Raw genomic sequence first — 17,028 nt, 5'->3', positions numbered from 1 at the left:
GAGATAATATGCTTCAATTACATGAAGAGGATGGTCCTTCTAAGTGAGAAACTTAGAATAGTCCAGTGTATGACTACAATACTAATATTATCTGGTGTGGTGATTATGAACACAGACTTTGGAGCCAGACCTAGTTTCAGATCCTTGCTCTGCCACTTCCTGCCTGTGCAGTCTTAGGCAGATTATATAATCTCTCTGAGCTTCTATTTCTCATTTTGAAAGTGGAGGTAATAGCACCTCCCTCACAGTGTTGTGTAGTGCTTGTGAACCACTTAGAAGAATTAGCGCCTAGTAAGCTCCCAGAAAATGGTGAACTGTCACCGTTACTATAATGTGAGAAAACAAAGAACAGATAGGGCAACCTACAAGATATAATTTTTATCGCTTTGTCACTTTAGTCATCTCTCCCTTTGTTCCTTTATCTTTTCTTTCCTTCTCCCTTCTCATCTTAAAAAAAAAAAAAGTAGGACCCTATTCTTCGCAACTGCAGAAGGCCACCCAGCCTCACTCTGTAGCATACCAGTTAGTCTACCACAGTTATGAAAAGAGGAGCATCTGTCACTGTTTTCTAGACACTCTTGCCCCCAATGCTGCTTCCTTCTTTCATGTGATCCAAGGAGACATACTGGTCCAGAAACTATACAGGAAGCTGGGATGGAAATAAGCTATAGAGTAGTCACATAGTGGGACCCTTCCAGATTGACAGTTCCTTTTGCAGTTGCATTACCACCTATAGCAAATGTAGAGGAGAAGCTGCTAGGAGCTAAAACCGGCACTGCTGTGCTTCAGGAGGAGGAGGAGGAAGAATCCCTTACGTTTGCAAAGGACTTTATAGTTACCAATGCCTTTTCACACCCTGACCAGCATATGACCAGCAGATCAGTTCTTAAGTTCTCCCTCTGATACTTTGTGGGTATAATTGGCCTCTTCAGGGATTCCCACCTCATCAGGAGGTATTTAAAGACTATGGACAATTAGCTATTAGGACCAAGTTGACAGTAACAAAATATAGCCTGTGTTCCTCTGGGGAACAACAAAGTCCATACCACAATAGGAACTTGTTTATGATTCTTTATGATGCATTTTTTTTATGCTCAAGGGAACATTAGCTGTTCTCTGTTTAGAAGTAGGATCAGAGGTTAAGAGCAGTGAAGAGGGATGCATCAGATATAGCCTGGAAGTTCATAAACCTGGGTGTAAATTCTAGCCTTATCTTTTCTGTGTGATCCTGGGCAAATCCCTTAACCACTTTTTTTTTTTTTTTTAATTTATTTACTTGACAGAGAGAGAGAGGGATTACAAGTAGGCAGAGAGGCAGGCAGAGAGAGAGGCGGAAGCAGGCTCCCACCAAGCAGAGAGCCCGACATGGGGCTTGATCCCAGGACCCTGAGATCATGACCTGAGCCGAAGGCAGAGGGCCAACCATTGAGCCACCCAGGCGCCCCCCTTAACCACTTTTGACCTTAGAGAATTCATCTATAAAATGGGAATAATAGGAATACTTATCTTATAAGATTGTTATGACAATTTAATTAGATAACATGTAGAACAACTAGTAAAGCATGTGGCACTTATAAAATGCCAAATAAATGGTAACTTTTTGGTAGTGATGACATTAATTATTATTTTTTAAACTTGGTTTTTAATATGGACTTTTTAATTCAGTGATTAACAGAATAGATTACTCCTAGCATACCAAAAATATTAGTTGTGGGAGCCTGGGTGGTGCAGTTTGTTAAGCATCCTCCTCTTGATTTCAGCTAGGTCATGATCTCAGGGCCGTGGGCTCCCCACTCAGCAGACTCAACGGGAGTCTGCTTGAGATTTTCTCTCTCTTTCCCTCTGTTCCTCACCTCCTGCTCTCATTCTCTCTCTCCCCAAAATAAATAATCATTTTTAAAAAATTAATTCTCCCATGCTCAAAGCAAATGCTAATTGTGAACAAAAGCAAAAGAAGACATATATATATGTGTATATATATATATATATATATATATATATATATATTCAGCTTTAATGTAATTTGGGAACTTACATAAGCAGCTTTTGTGCTGCCTCCTAGGATAGAAAGAGCTCAGGATTTGAAGTGAGAAGATGTGGGTTCAAATGTGAGCTCCACCAATTTCTAGTTGTATGACCATAAGTAATGTCCTTGTTTGAGCTTTGGTGTTGTCATCTGTTAAAATGAGAATAAATTAGTCCAATCTCTTAGAATAGCTCTGGGGTTTAGATAAAATATGTGAAGGTGGTGTGAGGGCTGTAGAACAATACATTGTTATGTACACATTCTTCAGAAGGAAGTTTGTGAGCACATTCATTTCATGTTCAGATAACTTGTTTAAAGAAGCATGTCTTTAAGAACAAGCTTTGTTGTGGCTTTATGGGTGGGAAATGTATTTAGAATTGAATAATGCCCTGACTAGGTGATTCTCATCTTCTAATCAAGGCTGAATAGACTTTGAGAAAAAAGAGTTGTGGCTCTTAAATCAAGTTATATGAAATTATAATTGTTAAGCACTTGTTTAGTGCTGTGGGGGTATTTAGGGTTTTAAGTGTCATTTAAATAATACCCCTTCACTTAACTTGTTCAAGACTAATTGAAAGACATAAGACCAACTGAAAGACAGACAAAGGACTCAGGGGGAGTACAAATATCACATTTGTTACTGAGAAAGTTGATCAGAGATTGTGGTTTGGAATCTGCAGCTAGGGGGCTTACTGATATATTCTTTGCCCCTAATTCGACAGACTTGGCCACGAAGTCCTGGAGAAGCAGGTTTGACTCCAGAAAAGGGAAAGGAAGGGGCTGAGATGCTTCACCCACATTCACCAAACAGATAGGTCTTCATCTCACTGTGTGTGAGAGATGGGGAGAGCATCCCAGAGTCCCTCCATGTGGAAGCATGAGTATGAAATGCTTCATGGTTATAAGCTTCATCTTATTAAATCTTCACAACAACTCTGGTTAGCAAAAATGTCTCAATATTATAAATAGACAATGAACCAGAAATTAAGTAACTTATCCACAGCCATCAGAGAGTTAGGAGGTTTTAGCAATGGAATCCAACCCAAGTCTCTCTCCCTAGGTCCCTGGGGAGCTCACACCACACAAATAACATCTACTGACACATAAATAAGACATTGAATCATAATAGTTACCATGTGTGGGCTCCGTGTTGGCTGTTCTAATCCCTACAACAACCCTTTCATCCAGCAGAGAAGGAAGCTGGAGTTCCAGGCATCTAACTGACATGGCCAAGAGCTCGAATTTGAACCCAAGAGTTTCTATTTCCAACGCCCAACAGCAGTCCAGTTGACCTGATTGAATCATTAACCCCCACATTTTTAAAAATGCAAAAATTAAAGCATAGAGAAAAGAAGTGATTCATCCAAAGTTGCACCACTGGAGCCAAAACTAGAACCTATACATTCTGGGCCTTTACATCTTGACAGCATTAGATAATATACAGCCTTAGCCATCAGTACAAAGGAGTATGGAGGAGGGAGAGTTTGCTGAGAGCTGAAAGGTGAGGGAGTGCTTACAAAGGCTCGTGGTCTGTCTGTTGTAGGTTATGGGATCTACTTGTCCTTCATATCTGTGGGAGGGAAAAGGAGGAAGACGGTGTATGGGTAAGATTCTAGTGTTTGCTCTCTGTGTGAGCTACAAAAGGATTGTAAATTTTCCACCAGTGTAGCCAAAGGCTGCTCCTGGGGGTAAGGCTATGCAAGGCTCCATCCACTCACAGTGTTGCCAGCACACAGCACAGTCTAGAAAGTGGTGCTGCTCATAGCCCAGAGGGGAGCAGCCAAGTTATAAAGAAAATATGAGAACAGAGCTTTTTCTCCCCTTGGAGATGCTGGAATTTTCTGAAATGCAAATTGTACTCTAAAAGCAAAAATACATTTGAGAAACCACTGGTGGTCTATTGCTTCCCAGTTCCACACACTGAACCTTAAGGATGTAATTCATGGAGTGAGAAAGAACACAATTAGGCCACTGAAGGAGGTGGGAGTTATAATGGAAAGTGTTAGGGAACTAATCAGAAGGCTTGGGTTCTGGCTCTACCTCTACTGTTGATGCTATCACAGGTAAACACAATTTCTAGATCTCTTTTCCTAATCTACTGAGTGTGGCTAATTCCCAAAGTATGATTTCCAAATACTACTGCAGGGCATTTCCCTCATAAGCTGTTAAAAATGCCTTGGGAATGTTCAGAAAAATGCAGCCGAGCATGTTTTTTAAAGACTTCATATTTTTGGAGCAGTTTTAGGCTCACAGCAAAATTGAGCAGGAAGTACAGAGTTCCCATATACTCCCTTACATATAGCCTCCCCCATTATCAACATTCCCTATTGACAACATCCCTCACTGGAGTGGTACATATGTTACAACTGATGAACCTACATTGACACATCATTATCACTCAGAGTTTGTAGTTTACATTCTACTGGTTTGGACAAATGTATAATGACATATAACCATCATTACAGTATCACACAAAGTATTTTTTTTAAGATTTTATTTATTTATTTGACAGACAGAGATCACAAGTAGGCAGAGAGGCAGTCAGAGAGAGAGGAAGGGAAGCAGGCTCCCCACTGAGCAGAGAGCCCGATGCGAGGCTCGATCCCAGGACCCTGGGATAATGACCTGAGCCGAAGGCAGCGGCTTAACCCACTGAGCCACCCAGGTGCCCCCACACAAAGTATTTTTACTGCCCTAAAAATCCTCTTGTGTTCTGCCTACTCATCCCTCTCCCCATTCCAACCCCTGGACTAGTGATCTTTTTACTGTCTCCATAGTTTCACCTTTCCCAGAATGTCATATAGCTGGAATCATACAATTTGTAGCCTTTTCAGATTGATTTCTTTTATTTAGCATTAAGATTCCTCCATGTCTTTTTATGGCTTAATAGCTCATTTTTTGGTGTTGGATAATATTCCACTGTGTGGATGCACCACAATTTATTTATCTGTTTACCTACTTGGATGCTTCCAAGTTTTGGGCAATTATGAAAAAAGATGCTATAAACACCTGTGTGCAGATTTTTGTGTGAACATAAGTTTTCAGCTCCTTTGGGTTAATACCAAGGAGTATAATTGGTGGGTTATATGGTAAGAATAGGGTTAGTTTTGTAAGAAACCACCTAACTAACTACCTTCCAAAGTACTGTGCCATTTTGCCTTCCCACCAGCAATTAATGAGAGTTCCTGTTTCTCTACGTCCTCAACCAGCATTTGGTGTTTTCGGTGTTCTAGATGTTGGCCATTCTAATAGTCATATAGTGGTATCTCATTGTTATTTAATTTGCATTTCCCTAATAGTATATGATGTGGTGGAGCATCTTTTCTTATATTTATTTGCCATTTGTAGTAGCGCTTTTTTGATGAGGTATCTTTAAGGTCTTTGGCCCATTTTTTAATTGGATTGTTCATTTTTTTATTGTTGAGTTTTAGAATTCTTTGTATATTTTGGATAATCATTCTTTATCATATATGTCTTTTGCAAATATTTTTCCCCTGTCTATGGCTTGACTTCTCATTCTTTTGACAGTGTGTTTTGCAGAAGTTTTTAATTTTAATGAAGTCCAGCTTTATCAATTATTTCTTTTGTGGATTGTGCTGGTGTTATATCGAAAAAATCAAAGCCATTCCCAAAGTCATATAGGTTTTGTCCTATGTTATCTTCTAGGAATATTACAGTTTTGTGTTTTACCTTTAAGTCTGTAATCCATTTTGAGTTAATTTTTGGAGAGGGTGTAAGGTCTACATCTAGATTTTTTTTTTTTTTTTTTGCATTCTGTGTTTAATTGTTCCAGCACCATTTGTTGAACCTAGCATTTTTTTTCTGAAGGTGAAAATATTAGATCCCTACTTAACCTTTATTCAATTTTAAAATAAAAGCATTACTTCAGCAAAATTAAGTAAAATAACAGGGACTGATAATAATATCTATGCTATTAGACTGTATATAAATATGTTGTAAACTATAAGTACTATGCATATATTGCTGCTACTGTTGTTTTTAGTATCACTCAGCTCCTGCTCTCAGATAGCCCCCAGCCTAGTAGCAGTAGTATATTTATGCTCAGGCTTCTTTTAATCAAGTGAGAGGCAGAATGGTGTGGCTAGAAAGAACCCCAAAATGGAAGCTAAAAACTCTGAGGTAGAGTACTACATCTGCCTCTTAACTGTATTACCTGGGCCAAGTCATTTGACGTCTGTGAGCCTCAGGAGAGCAGCCTATGAAATGAAGGCTTTGAACTTTTGGCATTTAGGAACCTTCTCACCCTAACATTCTAGTACTCTATTTGGTATGGCCTAGGATGAGATTCTGTCACACTGATTCACATTTTTCTCAGCAGCAATGTTAGATTTTTTTTTTAAAAAGGGATTGAAGCCCAAAGAAGTAATAGAAATAAGATGTATATGAAAGTTCAAACTGCTGAGAAAATTGATTTCGGAAAGAATAGCTCTATTTGCCCCATTTTTGATAACATAAACAAGTTTCACAAAACCAAACTGCTAAGGTATTAATTTAATAAAAAAAAAAAAAATACATCATTCAGGTTCCCTAAGTATAATGAATAAAATGTCAAGGTGATTGACCTTCCTTTTCTAACATAGACAGAGTCTCTTATCTGAGAATGCTCCTCCTCTCCCAAGGAGTCCCAAAGGGTGGGTTTCTCTGTTGATTTAGAGAGTCAATAATTCAGTAAAGTCCCAGGTAAATGGCAGAACACAAGCTGAGATTGGGTTTTTGTATTCGTATTTTATAAACATTTCAGGATTTTTTTTTTCCTGACCCTTGATCTTTTGCCATTCTTAAAATGAAGATCTTATATCTTAGAATCTTGGTTAGAAACAACCTCAGGGTCCTCTCTCCCAACTTTTTTCTCTGAGTGGATCTATTCTTAGCCACGCCCCTGGCTGAATATTCTAGCAGTTCAACATATAGATTCCAAAACTAGATTCACACCTTCACTCTGTCCTGAATAGCTTTGAGACCTTGGGCAAGTTACTTAATGTGTTCCATGGATCAGTTTTCTCATCTGTAAAATGGGAATAATAACGGTATCTACCTCAGAAGGTTATTATGCAGATTAAATTATTTTATAAATATAAAGTGCTTGGCATATGCCCAGTACAAAATAAATGCCAAATGTATGTTAGCCATTACTGTTATCATCATGATCTTATCAAATATGCCCTTATTTGAATGCTTCTAGGGACAAGAGAGAATGTGCTCACTGTCCCCACCCATCCCTCCTTCTCCATTGCCACAAGGCAGCCCACTGACATATTAGCCAGAAGCAATTCTGTTTAGCTTGAGCTCTGGAGTCAGACTTGAGTGTGAGATCTTATTCTGTCTGCACCTTGATATGATAACCCATAGTATCTATCTTCAACTGTAAAATGGCAGTAATCATACCTACTTCATTTGGCTTTTTTGAGGACTAGACTACTATATATAAAGTACTTAGCATGGTTCTAGCTACACGGTAGGTACTCAGTAAATGATAGTTGCTGCTATGATAATGGTTAGGAAGAACAAGAAGGAAACAGAACAGAAGGAGGAAGAAGAAAGTAGCACAGTGGCATACCAGCAGCTTTAAGAGTTCTTTCTGGTAAGCTGAATTCTGTGTCCCTGTGATTTTACCTCCCTAGTCCCAGCCCTGCCAGCTGGTACTGCACGTAACACGTCTGATCTGCTTGGCAGCCCTTCAGATACCCCTTTCCCTGTAGTGGCAGCCACCACCACCACTTCTCAGTTCCCCCTTGAATGGGACCCAGAGCACTGCAGGATGGTTCCACAGCATGGCCACCTTTCTTGCAGGGGAGAACTTCATCCCCCTAGGTTCCCCTGCCAGGCAAAAAAGAATGGAAGCAGAGATTGTTCTTGTTCATTTTGAAATTTCTGTCTAAAACGACCTCCAAAGAATTGCTTCTGATCTGAGATACCTGAAGGAACAGGCCCCAAACAGCCATGTTTGCTGTGAAGTAGTTGAGCACAGCTTCATGGAAACCCAAGGGCATCTCTAGTTACAGCATTACCCTAGCAGGGCAGCAGGGCAGAAATAAGAAAGGCAGCCTGCTGCAGCCCTTTGCTCCAGGAGGCTTCGGGAAAAGAGCTCCAGCTTTGAAGTGAGCCCAGGACCCCTCTCCAAGGCAATATTCTAGTCAGTAATAGCTACCACTGACTGAGCATGTTCTGGCTTGGACACTGTACCCGAAGCTTTATCAACACTCCATTTAACTGTTACACCAACCTATGAAAGTTAAACTGATTTATTCTTATCATAGAGATGAAAAAACCTATGCTCTCTGGTTGTGGAACTTCAAGGTCTATAGGTACTAAAGTGAAACAGGGATTTGAATTTAAATTTGCTTCAGTCTTTTTAAACATTATACTGTATAGCTATCCCCCTTACTAACCACATGGCCTTAAAACAAATGGCAGCCACTTTGAGCCTCAATTTTGCCATCTCTACCTTGCATGGTTGTTACAGGAATTAAATGAAATAACATGAAGTCCCTGGCATGTAATAGGTGTTCAAGAAACTTCAGTGTCCTCCTTTTCAGGTCCCAGCTATCTCACCCAAAGCGACAGAGAAAAATCACTTAACTTGCCTGGGACACAGTTTTCTGAACCTCCAACCTGATGTGTTGACAGCTTAGGCAGGGTTCGGTTTAGGCCTGAGGCTCCAGCCTCCCAGCCTGTTTTTCTCTGTAGCATTTCTGCTGGTATGCATAGGCTCTGGCACTACAGTGATGATGGTTTCTCTCTACAAACATCATATTTACAAACCACAAATAACAAAGTACAAGATGCCGGAAGAGCTCTGGCATGTTAATTAAGAACAATAGCGGAAGCAGCTGGGCAGAAAATACCAACGAGTATGAAGCAGAGGCTCAGTTGACTAGAGACAGCGTAATATTGTATGTTAATTGGGGAAGTGGGTAAACATTTGCCAGCAGCTTGCCCCTCCGGTGCATTGGAAGACAGACAGCAGGCTGGGCCTTCCCCACTGCCTTGCCTGCCCATCTGCCCAGAACCCAAGAGATACCAGTAGAGCTGCTTAGCTCTGGGTTCCTTATAGGCAGAGAGGATTCTTGAGGTTGATGTGTCTCCTTAATGACCCTCCTGGGCATACCAGGTTTCCATCTGGATACAGTCAAAGATAGTGTTCCTCCTTCAGCTCTCCAGCCTGGTTGACACTAGGCCTCCCACGACCCTCATCCCCCTTGACTAGGAGAAGACAGTGGAGCCATCTCATTAGGTGTGGTTTGGGATGAGCAGAGGACAAGATCTCCAGCCTCAGATGCTGTATTCTCTGAGGACCACAGGCCCAGGGCCTCTATATCTCACATAGCGGACTTCCCAGCCTCCCATCACATACAATCAGACCTGTCCCTTTATCTGTATGTCTGTCCATCCTTAGTTATTCACATACACGGTAGCCATCATTAAACATGTGCTCTGTGCTGAACACTATGTATTTTTTTCTCATTTAATCTTCACATCGGTCCTGCATGGTTGATATTAACTCCAAAGCCACAAAGCTAATAGCCAACACAGCTGTGATTTAAACAGGAATCTTTCCGGTTCCAAAGCCCACTGTCACTTCCACTAAACTAGTATATCTCAACTTTTTAAAATTCATACTCCCTTCTGATAAATATGAAGACTCTGTTTCTTTCTCTCTCTCTCTCTCTCACTCTCAGATTCATAAATCCTCCATCCCTGCCCCTGGCCTAGGAGGTCATAAAGCTACTTCAGGATTCCTACGTGACTAGCATTTCCCAACTGAGTCAAGATTTTGCCTAGCTTTACTCTCTACAAAGAGTTCATATGATTAAATAATGATTTTTTAATTTCTAAAATTTAAAGTCTTCTTATGGCATTGACTCATTTTTTCAAACTAAATATCCCCCTACCCAACCAACAAGGAGACTGTGATACACCTTCCCAGGGAGACTCTCCTCAGTGGAGGGTATCCATCTTTGAGCATGGTAGAGTACACATTGTCCAGTTTACTACAGGAAAGCTTAGCCAGATCAGCCCCAAAGACTTAGCTCTTTTCTGACCAAGCAGAAAAGTCCCTCCATGCTGTCAGGAGTTAACCAAGCGGAGATCCCCAAGAATGCTAATCAGTTGTTTAGCCAGTACCCTTTCCTAAAGTGTACCAGTTCTGTGGGCCAAGCTGTGCTGTGCAGGAGGCACAGACCTCCCACCTGCCAGGAAGAGGTCCAGTCTCCTGAAGCTGCGCCTGCCTGTGGTCACATGCTAGTTCTTCCACTAAGCTATGAGACGTGACCTCCCTAAGCTCTGGTTTCCTCGGTTCTAAGATGGAAGTAGCACCACCTGTGTCACAGGTTTATTGTGAGCATCAAATAATAAATTTGGAAATGCTCAGGCCACTGCATAGCAGGCTGAGAATCAGTATGCACAGGTAGGACCTGAAAGCCATGTGGAAAAGAGAGCGCTTGTTCCAATCTTTTAAATATGTTTTCTTTCTTTTTAGGTAACCCAGCTCGACCCAAATAAATCATTATTGGAGGTAAAGCTGTTCCCTCAAGAAACCCTTTTCCTTGAAGCGAAAGAGTAAACGTGGCCCAGCAGTGGAACCAGCCATTCCTTGACAAGTCAGAGGCCGGCGTCAAGAGAAGGGCTCCTTGCCAACCCACCTACACGCTCGTCTCACTCAACTCAATGTCACACTTCTGCCTCTTGCAAGATTGCTGGAAAAAAAGTAATAATAAACATAGCTACTTAAAATTTCCCATCCATGAGTGTATGTTCCCAACCCTCATAGAGAATTACAACTCTGCAGCTCTCCTATACCCCGTCCACCTCACCCTTGTTCAATGACTAATGCACTGTTCAAGTGTGAGTGTCCACGAAGTAGAATTTTTACCTCTCCAGTGCCCTTCGTTTCCCCACACTGTCTAGGACAGTTCTGTCTGCCCTGTGACACCAGGATGCTATGTATTTGATATGTCTCATTGAGCCAGGGCTCATGCACCTCTGCCTTTTTATTTTCACGACTGGATTTCTACTTTGTCACCTAATTTTAAAAGGCATGGGGAAAAAAGTCAAATGGGACTTCTCAGCATGGGGATTAAACATTGTTGTAGGAAAAAAAGCATATCATTTTTGTTGGTACTTTCTGACTTCTTTACTGAAATTTAAGGTTGTGTTTGAGGAATGCATTTGACATATATGCAAGATATTTATTTATTGCAGCTGCCTTGGGTCTCCAGGTTCCACCTAGGAGTTATCTGCTGTTCCAGTGAAGCATGGAAAACTGTTGAAGCACATTATATGAATGCTGAGATAGTGTGAAAAGGACCAGTACCAGGACTTTGGTATCTAGTCCAGCTGCAAGAAGCTGCTGTTAGGTTTGCATTTGGGTAGTTAGAACCTCATGGATACCAGCTCCCAGATTGCTGGTCCACCAGCATACACCGAACATAATTCTCTCCTGCTTTTCTCTCCCTCTGCTCCATCTTGTGTTGGGACCTTGTTACTTGGTATTTTAAGTACCTGGTCTGTCATCAAAATCTGATCAGCCAGCCCATGGGCTCTGAGCCCTGCTGTAAAACCTTATCCACTGTTTCATTCTTTTAACATTTCAGTATTAGATTCTAGATTCCCATTTCAAATGAAAGAGATCTCACCCTATGGCTGAAAATTCTGTCCTCTTATATTCAAGAGAACAGACTTGGGGGGCTTAGCTCAGAAGACATGTATTTCCTGAAGATACATGTAATAATTTGGGAATGATTTAGTAAATGTGGATTTTTGTTAATCTGTGGCTCCAGAGTTTGAAGTTTAGTTCATGGAAATACTGTTATGCCTTCACAGCCAATGATTTCTTTTTAGTCTTGGAATGTTTCTTCATATCTGTTTTTATGTTTACTGTAGTCTCTCTCCCAAGGTTTGGGATTCTGATTTTGGCATTTTGTATTTGTCCAAAGTACAGTCTAAGTGCTGGGTTTTTCCCCCAGCCCGGTTCAAGGGGTTCTCAGAAGACGCTAACTGAAGCCTAAGATGTGGCTGGTCATTTTCCCTCTGCCTGGAAGTGCATATTTGCCAGGAAAATTCCTCTTGTGTCTTTTCTCTGGTGCTCCAACCAGGGACCTCCCTGAACACTCTCTCATAAGAGATGTGTTCCTAAAAGATAGTGCTACATCTGCTTAGGGTCGGGCCTCCTCCAGCTCCAAAGTCTCCCAGGGAGGCTGAAAGGAAAAGAGACCAAATATGAGAGAGTTCAACCTGTGCACTTCCTCTCCAGCTCCACTCCTACCTTCTCTTTTTTTAGGGGGGCGGGGGGGGTCTACACCTACCTTTCCAACCTGGTGGCACCGAAGACAGTCATTTCCAATGCTACAGATGCACTGGGGCACCAACTCTTCTTTTTCCAGGTAGACCTTAGCTTCCATGCAGAAGCTAGAACTCTAAACCCAGGCCATACTCAGGAACAGCAGCAAGAGTGTTGGTAGGAGTTGGAGAGGAGATTCTGAATTTACTTTCATGGTTAACCTGTTCCATTTCATTTGGGTTTGACTTCATCATATTGTTCTGCCCTGTCAGCCTCACTTCTGTATCCCAGTGATATAAACTTTACTCTGAAACTGATTTCATAAAAGTTATTAAATGCTTCTTGAATGTGTATGAAGTTTACACACCCTTTTCCAACCCTCTCTTTAGAGATTCTCCTAGTTCAGTCTCATGAAATCCTATCCTATAGGTCCCCATTGCCAGGAAAGGCCTCAGCTAATTGTCATTGTTTACTGGTGTCATTCTGGTCTACTGAGTTCTAGAACCAGGGGCCAAAACAGTTTTGGGCTTTTTCTTACAAGCACCTTAAAGTGACTTTGCATAAAGTTAGGTTCCAAGAAAAACGTCAAGTAACTTAATATCACAAGAGGAGAAGTTATTGAGTAACTTCTGCTATCGCAGAAATAGCAATGTTCTTTGGCAGTTCTTCCTCCTGCCCTTAAACTTTCTTGGTCTTTACATCCCAGCTGCCAGATGCAGTTCTGAGTCAATCAGAACGTGGGCTCAGTGTTCTTATGCCCAGCTGTTCACAGTGAAGTCCCAGGACTCCTTGTCATCCTCACTTCCATTCCAGTTCATTCCTCTGTGTTTCTTGGATTATCCGTTGTATGTTTGGAGCATTAGTTTGAAGGTTTAAGGAAGTACTGACAGTTTCCCACAGACCCTAAGAAGGTCTGGTTTGGGGAGGTTTCTGATTTGCAATGTTGCCATGCTTTGTCACTACTAGTTTTATGGGACACACAGGTGTTCATCTCTGAATTGTAAGCATGCAAAGTCTGAATGGAATGAGGACATCTTTTATGGAATCTTTTTTTTTTTTTTTTTTAATGTAGAACAATGGGATTTAGGTTGTATGTGGTGACATTAGAAATATAAAGTAAGTTTGCAATTGCATTAAAATTGCTTCTCCCAAAGCTACACATACTGACCTAAGTACACTGAGTACACTGGTCAATCCTAAATTCAGTTCAGGAGTAATCACAAAAACATCACACTTCACAATCTATGTGACCCTTTCACCTGCATTATCTCATTTGATCTTAAAAAAAAAAAAAAAATTCTTGGAAGGAGATTGATGTCTCTCTCTCTCTCTCTCTCTCTCTCCTTTCTTTCTCATTTCCCTCCCCTTCCTCTTTTTTTCTCTCTCTCTAGCTTTTCTTTCTTTTCTCTCTCTCTCTCTCTCATACACACACACTAGAGACTTTAGTGTCTCCCAGTTTGAACTTTGATTCTGCCACTTGACAGCTGTGTGACTTTAAGTGAGTAACGTCTCTGAGCTTCAGTGTCCTGATAACATTCAGGTAGCGTTTTGCAGTTTCCCATACCTTCTACATTCATCACCACAGCCCACCGCAGTGAGGGAAGCAGGGCAGAGATGATCATTCCATTTTTGCACATGGGGCTCAAAGGCCAGTGCTTGCCTAAAGTCACACAGAATGTCAGTACAAGAGTCTGGACTCGAGCCCTAGATTCTCAGACCTTCTATAGAAAAAAAAAATCTCTAAATTTCATGTCCAAGAATAGATCTTGGCATCCCCCACAGTTGTGTATAAAAATTTAAATGTAATCTTTTGGAAGGGGAAATCTGTATTTATCAGATTCTCAGTGGGCAGTATTGATGCCAGAAAATTTGGAACCACCATTTACATCATGCAAACACCATCAGACTATTTGGGAAGTTGAACCTGTCCATTCTTTTCATCAAGCCACATTTTTATCTAAAAGAAAGCTACAACCCCCCAAGGGGCGGTAAGGAGAGATACAACAGTTGGGCTTTCTTACCTTGGACCTCCAGCTGCATTTAGTGCTTCTCTCTCATCTCAAATAATCTGCTTTGGATGACCCCTAACAACGCCTCTGGCCTTACAGCTCCTCCCTGCTGTATTTTGAAAGTGTGGTCTGAAAGGAAATACCAATAAAAGAGACTTGCTCTCCGGTCTTCATTCTGTTAACTCTTAGTTTACACACTATTAGCTGTGGTTCTCAGGTTTGAGAGGTGACATAATGTGTAGCTAAGAGCATAGCCTCTGGAGCCATGTTGCCTGGGTCCAAGCCGCTCCTGAACTTCCTAGTAGTGTGCCCTTGGGAAGTCACTTCACCTTCCTGTGTCCCCGCTTTTGGGCTATAAAATGGAGATAATTACAGTCCTTGGTCGCTAAGGTTGTGAAGATTAAATGAGCATTCAACAATTAGTTGTAAGGCAGTTAGCTATTATCTGGTCTACACATGGGATTATAAAAGGAAAGGGGAGTGGGTGATGATAGTGACAAGTGGCAGTTTATGGGGGAGGACACGGGAAATGTGAAAAGCAGACGCATGAAATCCAGGAGTACTGCTCTAGGGCCTTACGGGGAAGGTTAAAGAGCCTTGCACATGGTGTCACTGTTACGGGTGTCCAGAGGCTAAGCCTGGGGCATTATGGGAATGAGGGAGGAAGTGACTAACTTGCTGGGCACTTGGGATGTCCCCAGTACTGTGCTCAGAGCATTACATACATTACCTCATGTAACCCCACAATAACCCTTCAAGTGAGTGATCTTGACCCCATTTTGAAGCAACAGGCTCAAAGAGGTTGCCTTTGCAACCTTGCTGAAGCTCCACAGTTAATTTAGAGCAAAACAGAGTTTGGGGCCAGACCTCTGACTCTAAGGCTCCTGCTGTTTATATCAGTGTAGCACCACATTTGAGAAAAGCATGACATTTTACCAAAGCATTTCAAATAATCACAGTAATAATATTTTTAAAATGTTGCTGGATACTAAATGGGTAAAGCCCCATTTCCATAGAGAATTCAGCTCTCCAAAAGGACTCTTTCCCCAGTGTGTCAGGGGCCAGGTTTTAAGCAATGCCTTTTACTTTTAAGCCCCTGGATTGTTTTAAGAAGGATCCTGTAACTTCTCCCTCTTGGACATCTACAAAGTTCATTCCTTGTTCCTTCATCCATTATCCTGTGGGCATTTATTCCCTCATACCTTTGTTGTCACTCACCTGGATTATAAAACCACATCCTAATTGGCCTCCCTTTCTCCAGTCCCTCTCTTAAAGACCATTCTCCACGAAGCTGCCAGGAGTTTTCTAAAACACCTGTCACCATGTCACACCCACACCTTCATATCCTCAGAGGCTTATCACTTTTGCCCTCCAAATAAAATCCAAACTTGCCTTGCATTTAAAACCCTGGTCATCTGGCCCCTACCTCCACTCCCATCTACCTCCAGCCATGCCCTCAACACACATCCTGAGTCACCTGCAGTTTTCTGAAAGCATCAGCTTTGTATCACATCTGGCTTGGACACTATCCCCTCTGTCACCACCAGACTCCTACCACCTCTCTATCCTTCACTTTCAGTTTAGACTTCATTTCCTCTAGAATGGTTTCCCAGACCATTGCTACACCCTCCAAGTTAGGCTATAAATCTTCAGCCCTGGGCTGCCCTTGTAGCGCTCGGTCACCGTGAATTGTAACACTCAATTCGTTTGTTCTTCCTGCCCCCATCGCAGACTGTGAGCCCCCCAAAGGGTCTAAGTCACTTCTTATCCTCAAGGCCTAGCAAAATGACTAGCACACAGTAAGCACACAGGAAATTGTGACTTAGTTAACTGAGTTTCAACAAACAAATGATGTCTGTGTGTAATCGGTCACTTCAATCTCTAACACCTTGCTTGCTCATCTGGGAACATTGTGAGGACAGAGACCAGGTCATAATCACCTGTTTATTTCCAGAGCCAGCTCAGGGTTTGGCATAGCAGTCATGTACCCAGTGGTTACTGAAGCACTTAGTTAATTGGAGCTGGAACAAAACCAACCGGAGCTGCTGAGAAGAGACAAAGAGTAAAGGAATTCCTGTTGAGTAGCCTGGTGAGGGCTGCCCAGTGTCGCCCCCAGGCCATTCTCAGAAGTACTCCTCCAGGTGGCTGCTCCTAATATCCTTATTTTACAATCAAGGGAACTGAGGCTCAGAGAAACAATGTCACCACTGTCCACGGACACACAGCTAGTAGAGAGGAGCTGAGTGAGATTCCACTCTGGGTCTGAGCCCGAAGCTCATGACTCTTCTGTGTGCCTTCATGAATGAGCCCCACCCCTAGCCCCGGCCCTGAGCTGCTGTAGCTGTAACTTCTAAGCCAAAGGGGAGAGAATATTATAAAAATCCCCACACCTTTTTAGGATATTGCACAACCCTAGTTTTCTCCCACTCCTCCGAAAGCTCCCCCTGTGTCTCCTCTGCCGTTTTCCTGCTCTGCTTGCCTGTGAAATGTCAGCAGCCTTGAATTCCATCCTCTGCCCTCTGCTCTTCTCAAACTCTCCTTAGACAGGAGGTAATTTGTGCTTTGAGACTCAGCTCAGATTTTGCCTAAGGTATAAACTCCACAAGGGTAAGAGCTGTGTCAATCTGATCTGTTGTTTCATCCTTCCACGCAGGCCTGGCACTGTATATAGGTGCTTGATAAATAGTGAACAT

General features: G+C 42.0%; 1 protein-coding gene across 1 annotated transcript in view; it reads left to right on the top strand.

Moving 5' to 3' along the window:
* Positions 1 to 11,150, top strand: part of FAF1 (Fas associated factor 1) — a 492,920-nt gene extending 481,770 nt beyond the window's left edge. Inside the window, exon 19 of the mRNA XM_059136657.1 lies at positions 10,527 to 11,150. Within this exon, the coding sequence (XP_058992640.1) occupies positions 10,527 to 10,610 (84 nt within the window). The 3' untranslated portion in view covers positions 10,611 to 11,150. The remainder of the gene's footprint in view (positions 1 to 10,526) is intronic.
* Positions 11,151 to 17,028: the final 5,878 nt, after the last annotated feature.

The sequence above is a fragment of the Mustela lutreola genome, chromosome 10, assembly GCF_030435805.1.
Source record: "Mustela lutreola isolate mMusLut2 chromosome 10, mMusLut2.pri, whole genome shotgun sequence".
NCBI lineage: Eukaryota > Metazoa > Chordata > Mammalia > Carnivora > Mustelidae > Mustela > Mustela lutreola.
Note: the sequence above shows the minus strand (reverse complement) of the source record. Positions and strands in the feature narration are given on the sequence as shown.